Source organism: Hyalella azteca, unplaced genomic scaffold (genome assembly GCF_000764305.2).
Source record: "Hyalella azteca isolate HAZT.00-mixed unplaced genomic scaffold, Hazt_2.0.2 contig10171, whole genome shotgun sequence".
Classification (NCBI taxonomy): domain Eukaryota; kingdom Metazoa; phylum Arthropoda; class Malacostraca; order Amphipoda; family Hyalellidae; genus Hyalella; species Hyalella azteca.
The window spans coordinates 31,691-47,260 of record NW_025940217.1 but is presented as its reverse complement, the minus strand read 5'-3'; the positions used below and the strand labels follow the sequence as shown (position 1 = coordinate 47,260).

Here is a 15,570-nt window from a genome sequence, read left to right as displayed (position 1 = left end):
TGCCTCTCCAAGAAAAAAGTTTAGAGATGCCCCGCCGGCGTGAGGAAATTTTAACTTCTTTTGGAACTTCGTTATATGACTTTTATGCATATATCTGATATCCCTAAAGCGACTGATCCACTCAATATTTGTGAATGCTTTACCAACGTGTAACACATGCATCATGGTCCTGTACAAGGCTCGCCGGTAATCAAAGCTGCTATCTATCAATGCAGCAATCATCGGTCAAGATATTCTCGACGTATTTTGGGGGGACGACAAATAATATTCATACTGTAATTAAAATTGTATAAGAACATAAACCACCAAGATGGTGGATTTAGATATAAATTAATTAATTTTTATCATATATGTCTGTGATTATACAGTAGTAAATCACACCGTCACATTGCGAAACTCCGGTGAAAATACCGAACAGAATAGAAAGGGAACGTTGCAACACTATATATGATACAATTTTATTCCTGTATATACGAGACACAAATTGTTCAGTTAAAGTTTTTGATATTCTATTGGCAAATTTTAACTCAGTTGGTGCTGGACGCGACCAGGAAAGCTATTAAAAATTACAAAAACACTAGTCACATTACATTGAGAATTGTAAAACCGATTCAGCTACGCTTTGCAGATATCAATGTAATCCGCCAAGGCCTCAAAAACAAACGAGCTCGTGCTTCACCTCTCATTACCAGGCATTCTTCGCGGACTTTCATCAAATGCTTCAATTTATTTCCAAAAGCGACAGATGTAATGTTTTCATGCGTCAACGATTGCGATCACTTTAAAAAAAATTATTTTAGGCGCCGTGAAAAACTAGAGCCTTTAATTACTTATATTTTGAAATTGCGTTGATTTCCTTGTTAAGATAGTTCTTTACAGATTATTCTTCATTACAATTCTTTCTATAACTCTATCGATTTGGATGCATAATTTATTCTCCCCACTCACACACAGATTAAATTGTTATGATATTTTTATGACAATCATTTCGTGAAACTTTTATGGTTATATATATTGATATATAAAATATTCTATAACACGAGATATTAATGTAACATTCGACCCCAGACCTGGAGACAAATAATGCATTTATAACAAAGAAGGGCGTGAAAAACTATGTTCGTGCCGCAATGTTTTCGTCGTCTCTGAAAAAAACTTTGTCCTTTGCTCGAGTGAAGCAGTGAACGAGAGACCGAGAACATCGCGGTGTGCGTATAGTGAAGCGCCGGAAGCAACTCCTTGTTTTTCTTCGATTATTTTGCATAAAATGAATCGGCGAACTTTTAAATTCTACAAAGCACAGTGAGAATTCTTGGTAGAATTTAAGTGAGAAATTCTATTAGTGTGAGGAGTATTCTCTCAGTGAGAAGTTTAAAACTTAACCATCACACGTGTGTTTTCACAACATAATCAAAATCAACACAATTATCAATTTTCATAACACAATCAAAATCATGTTGTAGCGGGCCACCCATGGCCGCGCTATTAGTTTTCTTCAGTCGCCGCACCTCTTCAACAGAGACTGAAGAGAAAAAGTAGGCGTATAGGTAGTTTTATCGGGAACAGCGGATTGCTAGTAAGCAGCCTACCATTGCCTGACCTACCGCGCTTTGTAATGATTGTAAATATCTGTAATTTATGTCCATATAATGTCTGTATTCGTAAACCTATATGCATTTAGTGATAATCCTCTGTCGTGGATGCCGGTTTTCCTTGAAATTTAGGTAAACCTTATGGCCCTAAAAAGTTTAAGGATCAGTTTTAATTAATCCTCGTACGTTAGGGCCCGCTTGCAGAGACCCAGTAACATTGATGTATGGAGCTTAGTTCTCCCCTACAATGTTTCTTGCTTTTGGATATAATTCTTTAATTATCTGCTGGTACATTATCCATGTTCTATGCTGTATAACCTTTTGTCCTGGTAGATATTAAAATAGCATAATTAGACAAAGGGTCATATTAGGAGTATATGGAAGTAAATACTCGCAGCGATCCTGAATGCCTGATAGATGTCGCTTAATCCAATAATTCAATATATCAAATTATGATTCTTTTGTTAAACAATTAGGAGGCAATGATTGATAATAGAATTTGGCTAGTATAATACTGTAAATAAAATTTATGGCTTGAATTATGCTGAATTGAATGAATACAATGCGCAAATGAATTGCTTACCCGGCCATTACCAAATTTAGAGGCGTGCGCGACCCTGCATTAGGGTCCGCCTAGGACTCGGGGAGCACGTAAATCAGCTTCTCTATTTCCGCTTCGGCTGAAGGTTCGATGGGCAGCCTCTGGGCAGCTGGTTAGCTCGGTATAACTCGGCTCAGCCAACCCTTGATGTACTCTCAGGCGAATATAAAGTCGGAAAGGAGATTCTGACCAGAAACTGATTTCAATCTGGTGGCCTAGAAGACCCAGGGTAACTTTGAGCCGAGCGTAGAGACCAATTGGCCGAAGCATATGCGGTCCGCGAATTTTGTTAGGAAAGTACCTAAGTGATATGGTAATAAACGATATGGTAATAAACGATATGGTATATAAACGCAGGTATGGTAATAAACGATAGTTTTATAGCAAGTTTGTGACAGGCCTTCTTCAGTCTAACTCTAAAACTATCGTTTATACGCTGTTACTCATATAGACTAACATGATGTTATCAAGATAACAAATCAATGCCGTTATCACATCAAACCTGCCTGACAAGCGACAGTGCACGCAGTAACACGACTTAAGAATTATGTGATCGCTTTTTGAAAATAAATTCTTGCCTGCACAATACCACTATCAATATATATTTAATTAGCAATTAACCAATAAGTTCATATTATAGCTAGGTCTGTGTGTTAGAGCACCTTCGAATTTTTATTGTAGTGTCTGCGCATTTACAGTACAGTAGTACAGTAGTTTGTATATATAAAGTTTAACATCAAGAATAAAACTGTACTTGAAAAAGAAAGATAAGGTGAAAACCGACACACAATAATTGCATGGTTCGTATTTCATTTTCCTTCTAGAGTGCTTCTGTGTTTTTATAAGAGTTGAATAATTTATTTCATTGTCATTTTAACAGCAATAGATGGAAAACCTGCAAGAAAAACATGTTCTATGACCTGGATTCTCCCATCACGTTTTTCCCCTTGATCCTACTTAGAGTTTTGCGCTGTGCCTTCCAAACCTCACAGAGCCTCTCTCCTCATAGCAACTAAGCTGCGTCCTCCATTCAATCCATGGACACGCGTAGCTGCCAGAGGCGGATTAGACAAGTAAATATTGATGTCGGCGCTGAAGAATTGGCCTGATGAAACGAAATCATCAAAAAATTTGAGCGTTTCTTGAAATTTATCACAATTCTAATTTAGAGGTAAAAGTTATCGCGTTTATCGAAATAATTACGATCCATTAACAACAACAAACTTACTAAAATAAAAATATTTGAACGCATCTAAAACAATAATATAATGAGTTAAACCCGGTTACATTCCGGCAATACTTTCGTCAATGGAAGATTGTTTGCTCTTCTTTCAAAACTGTGCTCTGCATGTTTAATTCAACATCCGACCAATAATAAAATCATTCTAGCATTATAGCGAGTAAAGAATGCATTCTTACGTACATATTTTTTCTCTCAGGTGCTGTACAGTTAACCCGATAACGGTTGTCATGGCCCCGGCGTCAGCGTTGCCAGATGGTATATTTCTATACCAGATTTCACAAATCTGGTATTTTCAGAAGGTGTCTGGTATGAATATTTTAGATCTGGTATATATGCCTAAATCTGGTATTTTTCTGGTATTTTCTGACTTACTACAAATTTACTGCATTAAAGTTCCACTTCTGAAGTTTGAACTTCCTCCAGCGTAGGCGTGGATTATATAGATTGCCTTCAGAGTGGCGCGATTAGAGCTTTCCCGCCATTTTTGGAACCGCAAGTTTACCGCTTGATGAAATAACCCTAATCTAATTGTTAACATTTAACTAAAGTGCTTAATGCAATATGAACACGAGAGTGATGATCCTTGATTGATTACTGATCAGTGATGATCTGGCCTAGGACGAGTGAGGTTGTCGAACCGATCTCTGCGACGCAAGCTCCACCATTTTTGTTTGGTGGTTTGATCGAATTATAGAGTGCCACTGAATTTGGGGGTGCTATACAATATTTCACTGATCTTGAAAATCATCATCCATTCATAGAACTGGCTGCCTACTGCACCACGTGTCTACTTTGACCAGGTCTCCAATGCATTCGTGGAGTGAATGTTTTCACAAGTCATCTATGTGAAAAACAAGTAACGAAATAAAATTTCAACTAAGGTACTGCAGTCCCTTATTCGGACCAAAAGCTATCTGCTCAGCCGTAACAAGTGATCAAACCCGAAATGTTAGATTAATGCAATATGCAAGCATGTATGAAAATGGAAGATGACCTGTTTCCGGAGCTTGCTCATGTTGAGCGAAGGGGAAGAAGTGCCACACTGATAAATGCACAGTGCATAAAATACTTTTTAGCGCATTTTCTCATTTACGATAAAAATGCACTATTGTCCTCGCCATGTCCGTCCGTCTATCCGTCCGTGACCACGTTCCCGTCGACGAGACAATGCACTCTCTGTCAGTCACTGCAGTGAGTACTGAGTTATATATATTTTTTCTTTTTCTAACTAACGTTTCTGACGAATAGTTTCATTAAATTTGGAGGTATTAGTCAGTTTTCGTACAATAGAATTTCTGGTATATTTCTGGTATTTTGAGCTAGGCAATCTGGTATTCTCGCAGAGAAAAAAACTGGCAACACTGCCCGGCGTGGACGCGTAGCAGTGCCCATCTGTGCGTGTGAGTGAGAGCATCGCATTGTCATGGCAGGTCTGTTGGTGCGACACACTCTCCTAATCACCATACAATTTTTTATACACGTTTATATTTCAATCGTTATCTTTTAAATTTATGTGCCTATATATAATTATCTACCAATTACGCTTCATTTCATTCAAAATCTCAAGATATTCTTTAATAACATAACACTTCATGTCAGGTAAACCGTATCTTCTTCATATGCACGGCAGGCATTAACAAGAAACCTGGCAAGTTACGAGCTGGCATAATTTGCTGTTACTTTATCTCATTAAGAAAGCTTCACTGTTACCAAAATATCAGGCTTCCTATCTATTGATGATTCAATTTGTGTTCATATTGATTCAAACTAAGGTTAAAAGATCCCGTCACTCGAAATACTTCTACAAGCAGCACCATGGAAGTAATGCGTTTTTTACATCAATATTTTGGTGCAAATGTTTATTGCTGTTAGTGATGAAAGAGTGCGGTGCAACACCAGTATTAGACACGCCTAATCTTACAGATTTTATTATATTTCTTTGTATATAAAAAAAATGGATGACATGACGAATGCATTCCAGATAACATCCTTAAGGCAAAGTGAGCAAATTCCTCGCTTGAGCATCAACATCGAATTTCAAAAATCCTACATTTAAAGACTCGACCCAAAACACTATATCGTAAAGTTGAAATTTAACCAGAGGTCTAAAAATATAAGCCATTTGCATTTCTAGGAGCCAAAAAGCGTTTATTTTATGGAATAAGTTCCTGCTCCACATAACCGCGCAGCTCCTCTTGATGGCGCAAGTCATTTCTCCTCGATCAGAAGTCACGCACTTACTGGAAAAACATTAATAAAACGCTTCTTGCTTTGCATGATGTCGTTGATATAACGGTCAGAATATCTAAAGAGGTAAATTATTATAAGATTCCTTATGAAATGCATTCATTTATTTACGTATACTTAACCAGTTACGACTACGTTTCTCCGTTGCACCAACCTCCACCTTTACAAGGCTGTAAAGGTGGAGAATATATAATCATTCATTGCCTCGGCGCGCATGGATTTTACCTCGCATCCAAACACACAATGTAGAAGGAGCTTTAAATATTGTCATTCGTCGCAAACAAATTCAATTGTGGTTCTTTTCTACGTAGGAGTAGATGATAAGTAGAGGCTAAGACTCTTATTCGCAATTCAAGCATTTTCAAATCATCCTACGAACTCGTTTCTTTTAAAAACATTTTGATGCATTTTATCCCTAATGAAGCTAATTGAGGTGCACTTTTAGTTTTAAGCCGCTTGCACATGTACAACTCCTGTCTCTTAGTTAAGCACCCGCTGCAAAATAATAGTTTATAAATGAGCGGCTGACTCAATTTTTATTATTTAAAGGAATAAATGTTGTTATTCTATTTATAAACATTAGATTCCTCCTAATACTGTTTTGGTCGGTAATACAAATTTACTCATTGCATTCAATCTGTAGCACCACTTATTTCACAATCATAATGTAAAGCGGGGGATTTTACAAAATGTAAATATATTTGTTTACTATAGTCACCACTATTATGCTAGGGAATTAATTAGCAATTTGCTGACTCTGAATATTGCAAAAAAATAAAGATTTGGAGATGAAAGTCTTTCCATTTACGTTATTTCAGTGGCAATTATTCAGCTTATCTATTATCGTAAATGGGCATTATCCGAATTCAGTTGTTCGTAAACATCAATTTATTAGTACATAATAGGATTCATTACATTTCATTTATTCCATCTGAATTCATTAAATTTGAATTCAGTATTATATTTTCAAATTTTTTCTGAGCGAAGTGATACATTTGTTTATAATACACCTCTTTACCGTCCGTGCTTGTCTTTTGTCATGCTAAAAATTTTCACTAATTATGAAAAAATGATAATACGGAATTTACATAGAAGTGCTATAAAAATGTTATACATTAAACACTAAAAAACTTTTCCGATGAATTGTTTTTTTTAATTTAAATCACTGTGCATTAAGTGTATCATTTTTTTCAGAAATCAAGTTTGAAGAACTACAAGAAGGAGTGAAGGCGAAGTGTTTCACTTTGATTGATTTGCGTAAGCCTGAAGAGTTGGCGGAGACGGGCAAGCTTCCAGGAGCGCACTGCTTGCCAGGTGCACACGGAGCATTTAATAATTCAGACAAATGTCAATTAATTTTAAAAATTATCTTTCATCTGCACACTAACTAAAATAGACTCTATTCGCAGAAGCTGTAGTATTCAACTTTTCTACGACATTTACCGATCACAAAAATTCTAATAATTTTGAGTTACCGTACTATATACTGTACATTCTATTTGGGGGAATAAATGCATTTTTTTAGTGGGTGCGGGCTCTATCCAGTAACCAAATTACCTAAAGACATTAAGCTTGAATAAACCAATAATCCTTCACCGCCCCTCAGTACAAGAGCTTGAGGAGGCTCTCTCCCTCGACGGAGAAGCCTTCAGGCACAAATATGGATTCACTAAGCCAGCCGCGAGCGGTGACGCCAAGCCGCTGGTGTGGTACTGTAGGTCGGGGCGGCGGGTGGGTGTAGCTCAGGAGACACTGGCGCGTCTGGGCTACACTGGGCACAGGTCGGTTACTCTATTGGACGTGTGAACAGGAGGGATAATAACCTTAATGTCGCATGGAATATCCGTCATTTTCATGCATTTTTGTCTCTCCTTTCGTTCTTAATCGTGTATTCTTGTTATTGATTAATCGTTTCCTCTATTTCATTCGACATTCCGATAATATTTGCAAGAATTGTTATGATTAAAAGTGAATTCATATAAAATTCGTATTGCTGAACTCATGCAATCGACTTATCAGGTGTGAGCGTAAATTTTGTTCAATTTTTGATGCACCTAAAAGTATTTCGCGAAGAATAATACTTCGATATTAATCTTTATTATTGGCGCTTTCATTCATTCGCCAATGAAGATTTTGCAACAAAAACTTAACTGATTGAATAATAACTAAGTGATGATGCAAAGAATTAATATAAGGTTAAAAAATCATATCGTCGTGGTAAATTGAAAAGAAAATTCTTGTTCTGCTGAAATGTACATTTCTGTGCCTGCCATGTCTGCCAAAATTCAAATATTAATAAATGGGAGAGACATATTACTGGAAAGCCAGCCTTATTGGACAATCGGGGTCTTTTGTTTGAAAAACATGGACAAAAATCTGGTGCAGTTTTTTCCTCGAGGCTTCGTTGCTCAGCGGTAATTTGCCACACGAAGTGCTGGGAACGATAACAAGGTGGGCGCGTTTTTTTTTGCTTCTCATTAATCTTTATAAATTTTAATACGAAGCTTTCGACAGTGTAAACGCACTAGTTATTGTTCATTCAACAAGATAAAATGCTCAAATCAAGGATCGAGGTGAATAATTATATATGATAAGCGTTCATTTGCTGGCGTGGCAGGGAGAATTGGCATTGTCTTTGGATTCAAGCAATATCCTCATCGCTATAAATTATACGTTTAACTTCCTATTTCAAAATAATAAAATTGGAAACATATGTATAATGCAATGACTTTGACAGAACAATTTTCACTACTTTCGAATAATGACAATACCGATTATGGTACAGTGAGAAATTATTGAACCTTGTCTTTCAATGGTAACTCGTATTTCCTGCCTACAGTTTCGGCTAAAATCTAGGACGGATAATGTATTCGTAGGCAGACAAATATTGGGCTCAGCGCGCTTATTTATTTTGGCAGCATTTATCTGTAATCTATCGAAGACGTGTACTTAGGTCTGGACAGAAATTTCATTATTAAGCTTAAGATACATAACATCCATTGATTTTTGTTAAGTAAACCAATAAATTTTATTAACTGAACAATAGCATGATTACGTAAACGGGAAAAGGTATCTTTGTTTTTCAGTAGAGCATTACGAATGGGTTTGCACCTCCAAATTTTACTTATCTTTTGATTCTCATGATCTGTGAGAAATTGTTAGTTTTCTTTGCCGCGTAGCCCTTGGCAGCTTGGACAACCATTCATGAGGAGCAAGAAAACATCAGCAATGAAAATGAAGAATCCATTCTTCATGGTTTCTTTCCATCGTATTGCTGAATTCAGAAAAAAATGTATTGCCAAAAACATAAATACGCCCGTCTGTGGATATATTGCAGTGAAAAAAAACTTAGTGTAGATTTTCTTGTGCAGTTGCTCGAACCTTTATTGCCTTCTTTGACTTTCTTTTGTAGAAAAAATTAAGCGTGATGCAAGTATTCTAATGATAATAAAATACAAATTGAATCAGGACACTGATTGTCGTGGATTAAAACTCGAGGTTAAATTAATTGTGATTAATTTATTTCTTTTTATGTTAATTTTACCCTCATTTTCAGACTTTACTTCGGCTCGTTCCAAGACTGGAGCAGCAATGGCGGCCCCGTGGACAAGTGCTGCTAATATGAAGAGATAGAAACGAGAATGTCTAACGACATTGACATCTCTGGGTGAAAGACATCCGATGTCATATCGATATCATTATCAGAGCAAATTAAGAATTACGCTTTAATTTATATCTTATGTGACAAATTTATGATTTAAGTAGAATCTTAGCTCGAATGCGGTCGTCTTAAATATTTTACCAGAAATCATTATGATGTTCCGGTTAATATCATTAACTGCAAGTTACTAATCATGTCAATACGACCATATACGCTGCCAGAAAATACCACGAGTACTCAATTCTTCTATAAAATGAAATATATACAATATATTGATGCGGCAGCTGATAGGCCCGACAACATTCCAAGGACCATTTTCTCCTTGCAATCCATTGCTCTACACTGCAACTATAACTAACGTGAAGCCATCAGTTCCTGCAAGAATGGGTCCGTTTACAGAGAATAAAATACTGCATTGTTCTGTGACTAATTACTTATCCACTACAAAGAAGATTGTTGAGAAATTTTAGCTCTCAAGTCTCTGCACGTGGGCAATGAAGAACAAGAAAATTATTACAGATAAATACTCTGGCCCTAGACTCTGAACGAAAGGATCAAGCGGAAGAGAGTATTCAAACAGCTGCAAAATATCCATTCAAATAGTTAACATCCGTCCATTAAAATTTATGCATCATCACATAACATTTCCCCTTCTCTTGCATAAACAATGATAGATATTTATTTTCTTCTTGTCAAAATCATTCCTACAGACTTGAAATTGTCGTAATCATCCGCCTAGAACCAAAATCGGAATTTAAAGTTCCACATTTTTCTGACTTCATCTGACGTTCAGAAATTATTTCCATTGTTAGTTGTAGATTCACAGACAGTTGATCTGACATCTTACTTATAAAATTTATTCTATCCTTAAATGCTGGACATGTATGGCATCAAAGTTGAATACTTGAAAAAATTCAGCAAAGTTCTTTCCGTGAGCTGGAAAAAATAATCTCAAGATCTCCTGATGTATTTTTGAGCGTCATTTTTTGCGTCCCTTTGATCTCTTTCTTAAACGAACGTTGCATCCCAACGCGAAATTTTAAGTAGAATTCCATTCAAGGAGCTAACGAACAACAAGATAGAAGCGAGAGTGTGTTGGGTTCAGGGTTAATCAGTATTTTATCACGTTATAACGTTGCTAGGCGGTTTTATAATCAGCTTATCTGTGTTATCTGTGTCAGATTTAATTTGATAATACCTTTTCGACAGAGCTAAAGTTTTCATAGCTTTTAAGGCAGCATGAATCAACATTCAATAAAATTCGATGTGACTGCTCAGAAATTTATTAGAAGCTCAGCAAATTGCAGGCACATTTGGTTCATAAGATGCATCATGAAGTTGCGGCGAACTAGCTCATTAAGCCAGCCTGACTTACCGCATCATAAAGTTGCGGTGAACTCGCTCATTAAGCCAGCCTGACTTACCGCATCATAAAGTTGCGGTAAACTCGCTCATTGAGCCAACTTGACTTACCGCATCATAAAGTTGAGGTGTACTCGCTCATTAAGCCAGCCTGACTTACCGCATCATAAAGTTGCGGTGAACTCGCTCATTAAGCCAGCCTGACATACCGCATCATAAAAGTTTCTCGTTTTTACGCTCATTAGGCAAGGCAAGTACGTTGAGGACTCCTGACTGAAGGACCCTCAAGTGCGCTGCTGAGACGCTGTAGAGGGGCTGATCAGCCTTACCCCGCACCCGCAGACCGCACTTCACTTGCCGGGTGACTTCCTGGGCAAGAAAAATAATTACCGGCCTTCGTTAAATCGGGTTTTCAGGAACCGTCTTAGTTTCGTCCTTGTGAGCACCTTGTCGATATGTCGACCAACGTACTAATTGAAAGTTTATTTAAATGCGTTATTGTTATGAATATTAGACGTCCAAGAAAGCAAATACGAAATAATTTGACCGCTGAAATTTATTTTTAACGATTTTATTTTTAACTGAAAGTATAAGACCTGCATAATAACTACATTAGAGCCTTATGATCCAGGAAATGGTTGACAGTAATTATAAATCCATCAGTAATGAGAAATAAACGAATAGTTTATTTCAAAAGTAGCGAGTATCTCGTAAAAGACATGGGCTTACATAGCCGGATAATATGTACCTCAACCGCAATGCGCGGGAAAAAAATTACAGGAAGAACGGACTTTTTCTCAAGTGCCAATCGGATGAGCCTATTATTTGAAATTTTAATTTATTTTGGAATTTTTACAAACAACATCATAGTGCCTTTTTTCGCCATTAAATGCAGTCAGTCAAAAAGTTGTGAAGTGGAAATTTTCATAGGCATGGTGAAGCGAAGCAGCTGAAAAATAATGTCGGTATTATAATTTGTGTTTGCATTAGAACTTTAGGACGCTAACTCACCGCAGCTGCGAACTTTCGAGCGAAATGATGTCGCCTGACCTCAATGAATAACGAAAAAAAAATTTAAAAATAACACTGCGAAGAGTGACTACATAGAACTTCTACAAACATATCGCGTTTCGGATGATTTAAAGTTTAATAATTTTTAGATTATTTTTTTGATTAAAAAATTTTAATACAGTGAGTCAAAGTACCTATACCTACACACTCGCTTTAAAATCTCATTTAACATTCCTTATGCTTTTCACTTTACCAAAATGAAACATTTATTCTGTAGTACCTCATTTGGGTTCTCCACGTCAGCTTTGGCACAACATAGGAGATAGATCGCGCACTCCCACAGAATACTTTATTACAGCAGCAGCAATCAGTATGTACAAATAAGATATCGATCAGAAGGAGACTTCCGACGAGGATGAGAGAGTAACGTCAACCTCCCTTAATACCTAAAATAACTCGTCCCTAGTAAGTTCCGGTCCGCAATACATATACTACCGTAATGTTGGGATACCGCTATTTTGTCATAACAAATTCCTCACATATTCAAAACTTACAGTTTCAAAACATTATTGAATTAGTGATTTGGCTGAGTGAATAAATGTATTAATTAGTTAATTTTCGCAGCAAGGATTCTTGAAATTATTTTTAAAATGAACAATGCCATGGTTGCTGGCTGATTAGGCCAATAGATGTGCAGACATTGCAAGTTTTGAAATTAAAGTAAATTGTCGATACCAAAGACTGAAGAATCCTAGCCATGGTGTGAACCGGGTCAAAAAAGTCTGACAATTGAACTTCACGCGACTCGCATGGCTCTTTTATCTCAATTATGTATTACTCGAAACTTGATGGTTTACTTGATATCACCGTTGATCTATCAAAAAATATGATTTAGATTAATTAATTATCGGTTTAATATATCCAGCATTTTTTAATGTCCGAGATGCCAATGACGCTACTTCACTTGTTGGGGCGAAAGGCAACACGAGCTGTGTTCCCAGATGCAGATCTTAATCATGTAACTTTTGCTTGCATCTTGAGGCATCTAAAACCTTTTCATTCAACACCATTTTATTCCTAGGTAAATGATAAACGATCCTTTTATCTAGAAATAGTTGTTTTGCAATTTTGAAGGCGAAAAGTTCGAAAAGTTTTTCGTAACATAGCACAATTGTTCTTCAGCCATGCGAGAGGTAAATGATTCAAGCACGACCCAGCTAAGAATAAAATTCTTTAGAATATTTACACAAAATCATAGAAATGAGAATATTTGTCTCTTTCACGAGCGTACAGCACCATGAAAGTGTGAACTTCTGCTAACTGTAAACGTAAGGCAGGACCGACGTACAGAGTAACCGAAACCCAAGGAAAGGGACCTCTGCGACACTGTGGTCTTCGCACAGTGTGGTCTTCGCGCAGTGTGGTCATCGCATATATTGCAGAGAGGTCTTCTTGCAACCTCTCGCGGTCCCTCCTGTCCGTTATGGTCATTAGTATCCTGGTGTCGTCCGCGAATGACGATGCAGTGGCGTGGTTCACAGCCACATCTATGTCGACGATGTGGATGATGAAGAGGATTGGGCCGAGTACCGTTCCCTGTGGTACTCCACTCTTCACCCTAGCCATGCTCGATCTCGAGCCTCCTACTACGACAGCTTGCAGTCAGTGTGGCCCTCGCACAGTGTGGTCCTCACACAGTGCGGTCCTCACACAGTGTGGTCCTCACACAGTGTGGTCCTCGCACAGTGTGGTCCTCACACAGTGTGGTCCTCGCACAGTGTGGTCCTCGCACAGTGTGGTCCTCGCACAGTGTGGTCCTCGCACAGTGTGGTCTTCGCACAGTGTGTTGTGGTCCTCGCACAGTGTGATCCTCGCACAGTGTGGTCCTCACACAGTGTGGTCCTCCCACAGTGTTGTCCTCACACATTGTGGTCCTCGCACACTGTGGTCCTCGCACAGTGTGGTCCTCACACAGTGTGGTCCTTCCACAGTGTGGTCCTCCCAGAGTGTGGTCATCCTACAGTGTGGTCCTCGCACAGTGTGGTCCTCACACAGTGTGGTCCTCCCACAGTGTGGTCCTCCCACAGTGTGGTCCTCACACAGTGTGGTCCTAACACAGTGTGGTTCTCGCACAGTGTGGTAATGGCTGATAATGAGCATTTTGATTCCTTGTCCAGCAAGTGAATAATATCAGTAGATTTTATTAATATGCGGTAGATAAGATAGCTGTCCGAACTCAGATCTGATAACACTTTCCTAGGCTTTACTTCTATCAATGATGCATTACTTATCTTAAGTTATCAATTTCCAAATAAATCACGCTAAGTTTATGTAAGATTAGCATTCGTTGTAGATTGCATTATCATCATTGACGTGGGAGTCGGAAAGTAGAAGAAAATAAAATTTTAGTTAGCCACAAACTCAATTTTCTTTCTGAGAGAAGATTTAGAGGAGAAACTACATTAAAGTTCTTGCTCCTCTCAAAACCACGAGAATGTCTTTAGTCAATCTCGGTCGTTCTCAATTGATTGCAATTGAATGATTCAAGACCTAATATGACTTTAATTTAATGTAGCGAAGCAAGTTATTCAGTACTTTTTAGACTCCAGACTATGCCTAAGTACTGGGTATAAACCATACGCCTAAGTTATGAGTATCAACCATACATTGGGGCACTAATCGGCATCGCACCTGGGAGGCTGGGGTCACTAAGCCCGCCTGCTGTACCAAATACCTCCGAGGAGGAACCTAACACACTTAGGCTTAGGAGCACCAACCACACTTGGGTGTCTTACTACCAACATGGTTAGGTCATCAACACCTGAGACACTCTAAAGTCTTCGGCTGCTTTACTGTTGTTTCAACCGTGCTGCTCGTGAGTGATGATCTGTGAACAAAGGTTGATTTGGTTGATTTTTCGAACGAGTACCACCGTTGGCTGAACGCCTCAAAGAAATCCACTGTTTTGCCGTTATTACTTCTAGGAAATTCGGCCATGACGTGGCAGCTGGCTTCACGCGGCTTCTAACACAGAGTTAGGGAACGTTGCTAGGGAACGCCTTCGAATAATAATTTCATCACTAGCGTGGTTAAGTGAACTGTCATTTCAGTTTTTGAGTGAACTATTACGTTATCTCATGTAGACCCGCCATGTACCTCGTCATTGCTATGTGATCCACCACAGAGCGATGCTCCGAACCTGTGACATGATTAAGAATTAATAGGCAAGGGCTAGCAAGACACACGGTTTATGTTATGTTTTCTAGTATTTATCGTTCATTTATTATAATGGTGTTTCATTTTTAATTTCATTCATATTTTATTTACGATCACTGGTCTAATTTCTGGCGACACTGAAAGCTTGTTTATTGAATAGTCAGAGCTGGGCCTCGCTACTTTGAAATGTAGCGGGCTACATGCTCTAAATGTAGCGGGCGCTACCGCTACAATTGCTTAAATGTAGCACCGCTCCCGCTACCGCTACTGAAAATGTAGCGCCCGCGTAGCGCGCTACTGCCCACCTCTGGTAACAACTAACATCTTGTCACTAGTAACAGGCTGAGGTTGACAACATTACAACGAAATCTTTCATACAGTTTTATTCTTTTTAATATTATCTATGTATCGTGCTGGTTTTTAAATAATATTTAATACTATTAAGTAAAATCTAAAGGCTTTATCTATAAATGTAGCGGTTGCGCTGTAGCGGCAAAACCTCGTATTGCTACTTAAACATGTAGCAGGCGCTTTCGCTACAATTGCTTACATGTAGCGCCGCTACCGCTACCGCTCCTGAAAATGTAGCGGCCGCTAGTAGCTGCCGCTATATGTAGCGCGCTACTGCCCACCTCTG

The 15,570-nt window shown here is 38.2% G+C and overlaps 1 protein-coding gene across 1 annotated transcript; it reads left to right on the top strand.

The window, feature by feature from the left end:
• The first annotated feature begins 4,811 nt into the window (after nt 1–4,811).
• On the top strand, nt 4,812–9,978 carry LOC108681746 (rhodanese domain-containing protein CG4456). The gene is made up of 4 exons (XM_018170814.2): nt 4,812–4,866; nt 6,878–6,997; nt 7,290–7,464; nt 9,240–9,978. The coding sequence occupies exons 1-4, from the start codon at nt 4,860–4,862 to the stop codon at nt 9,301–9,303; spliced, it is 366 nt and encodes a 121-aa protein (XP_018026303.1). The 5' UTR covers nt 4,812–4,859; the 3' UTR covers nt 9,304–9,978.
• Nucleotides 9,979–15,570: the final 5,592 nt, after the last annotated feature.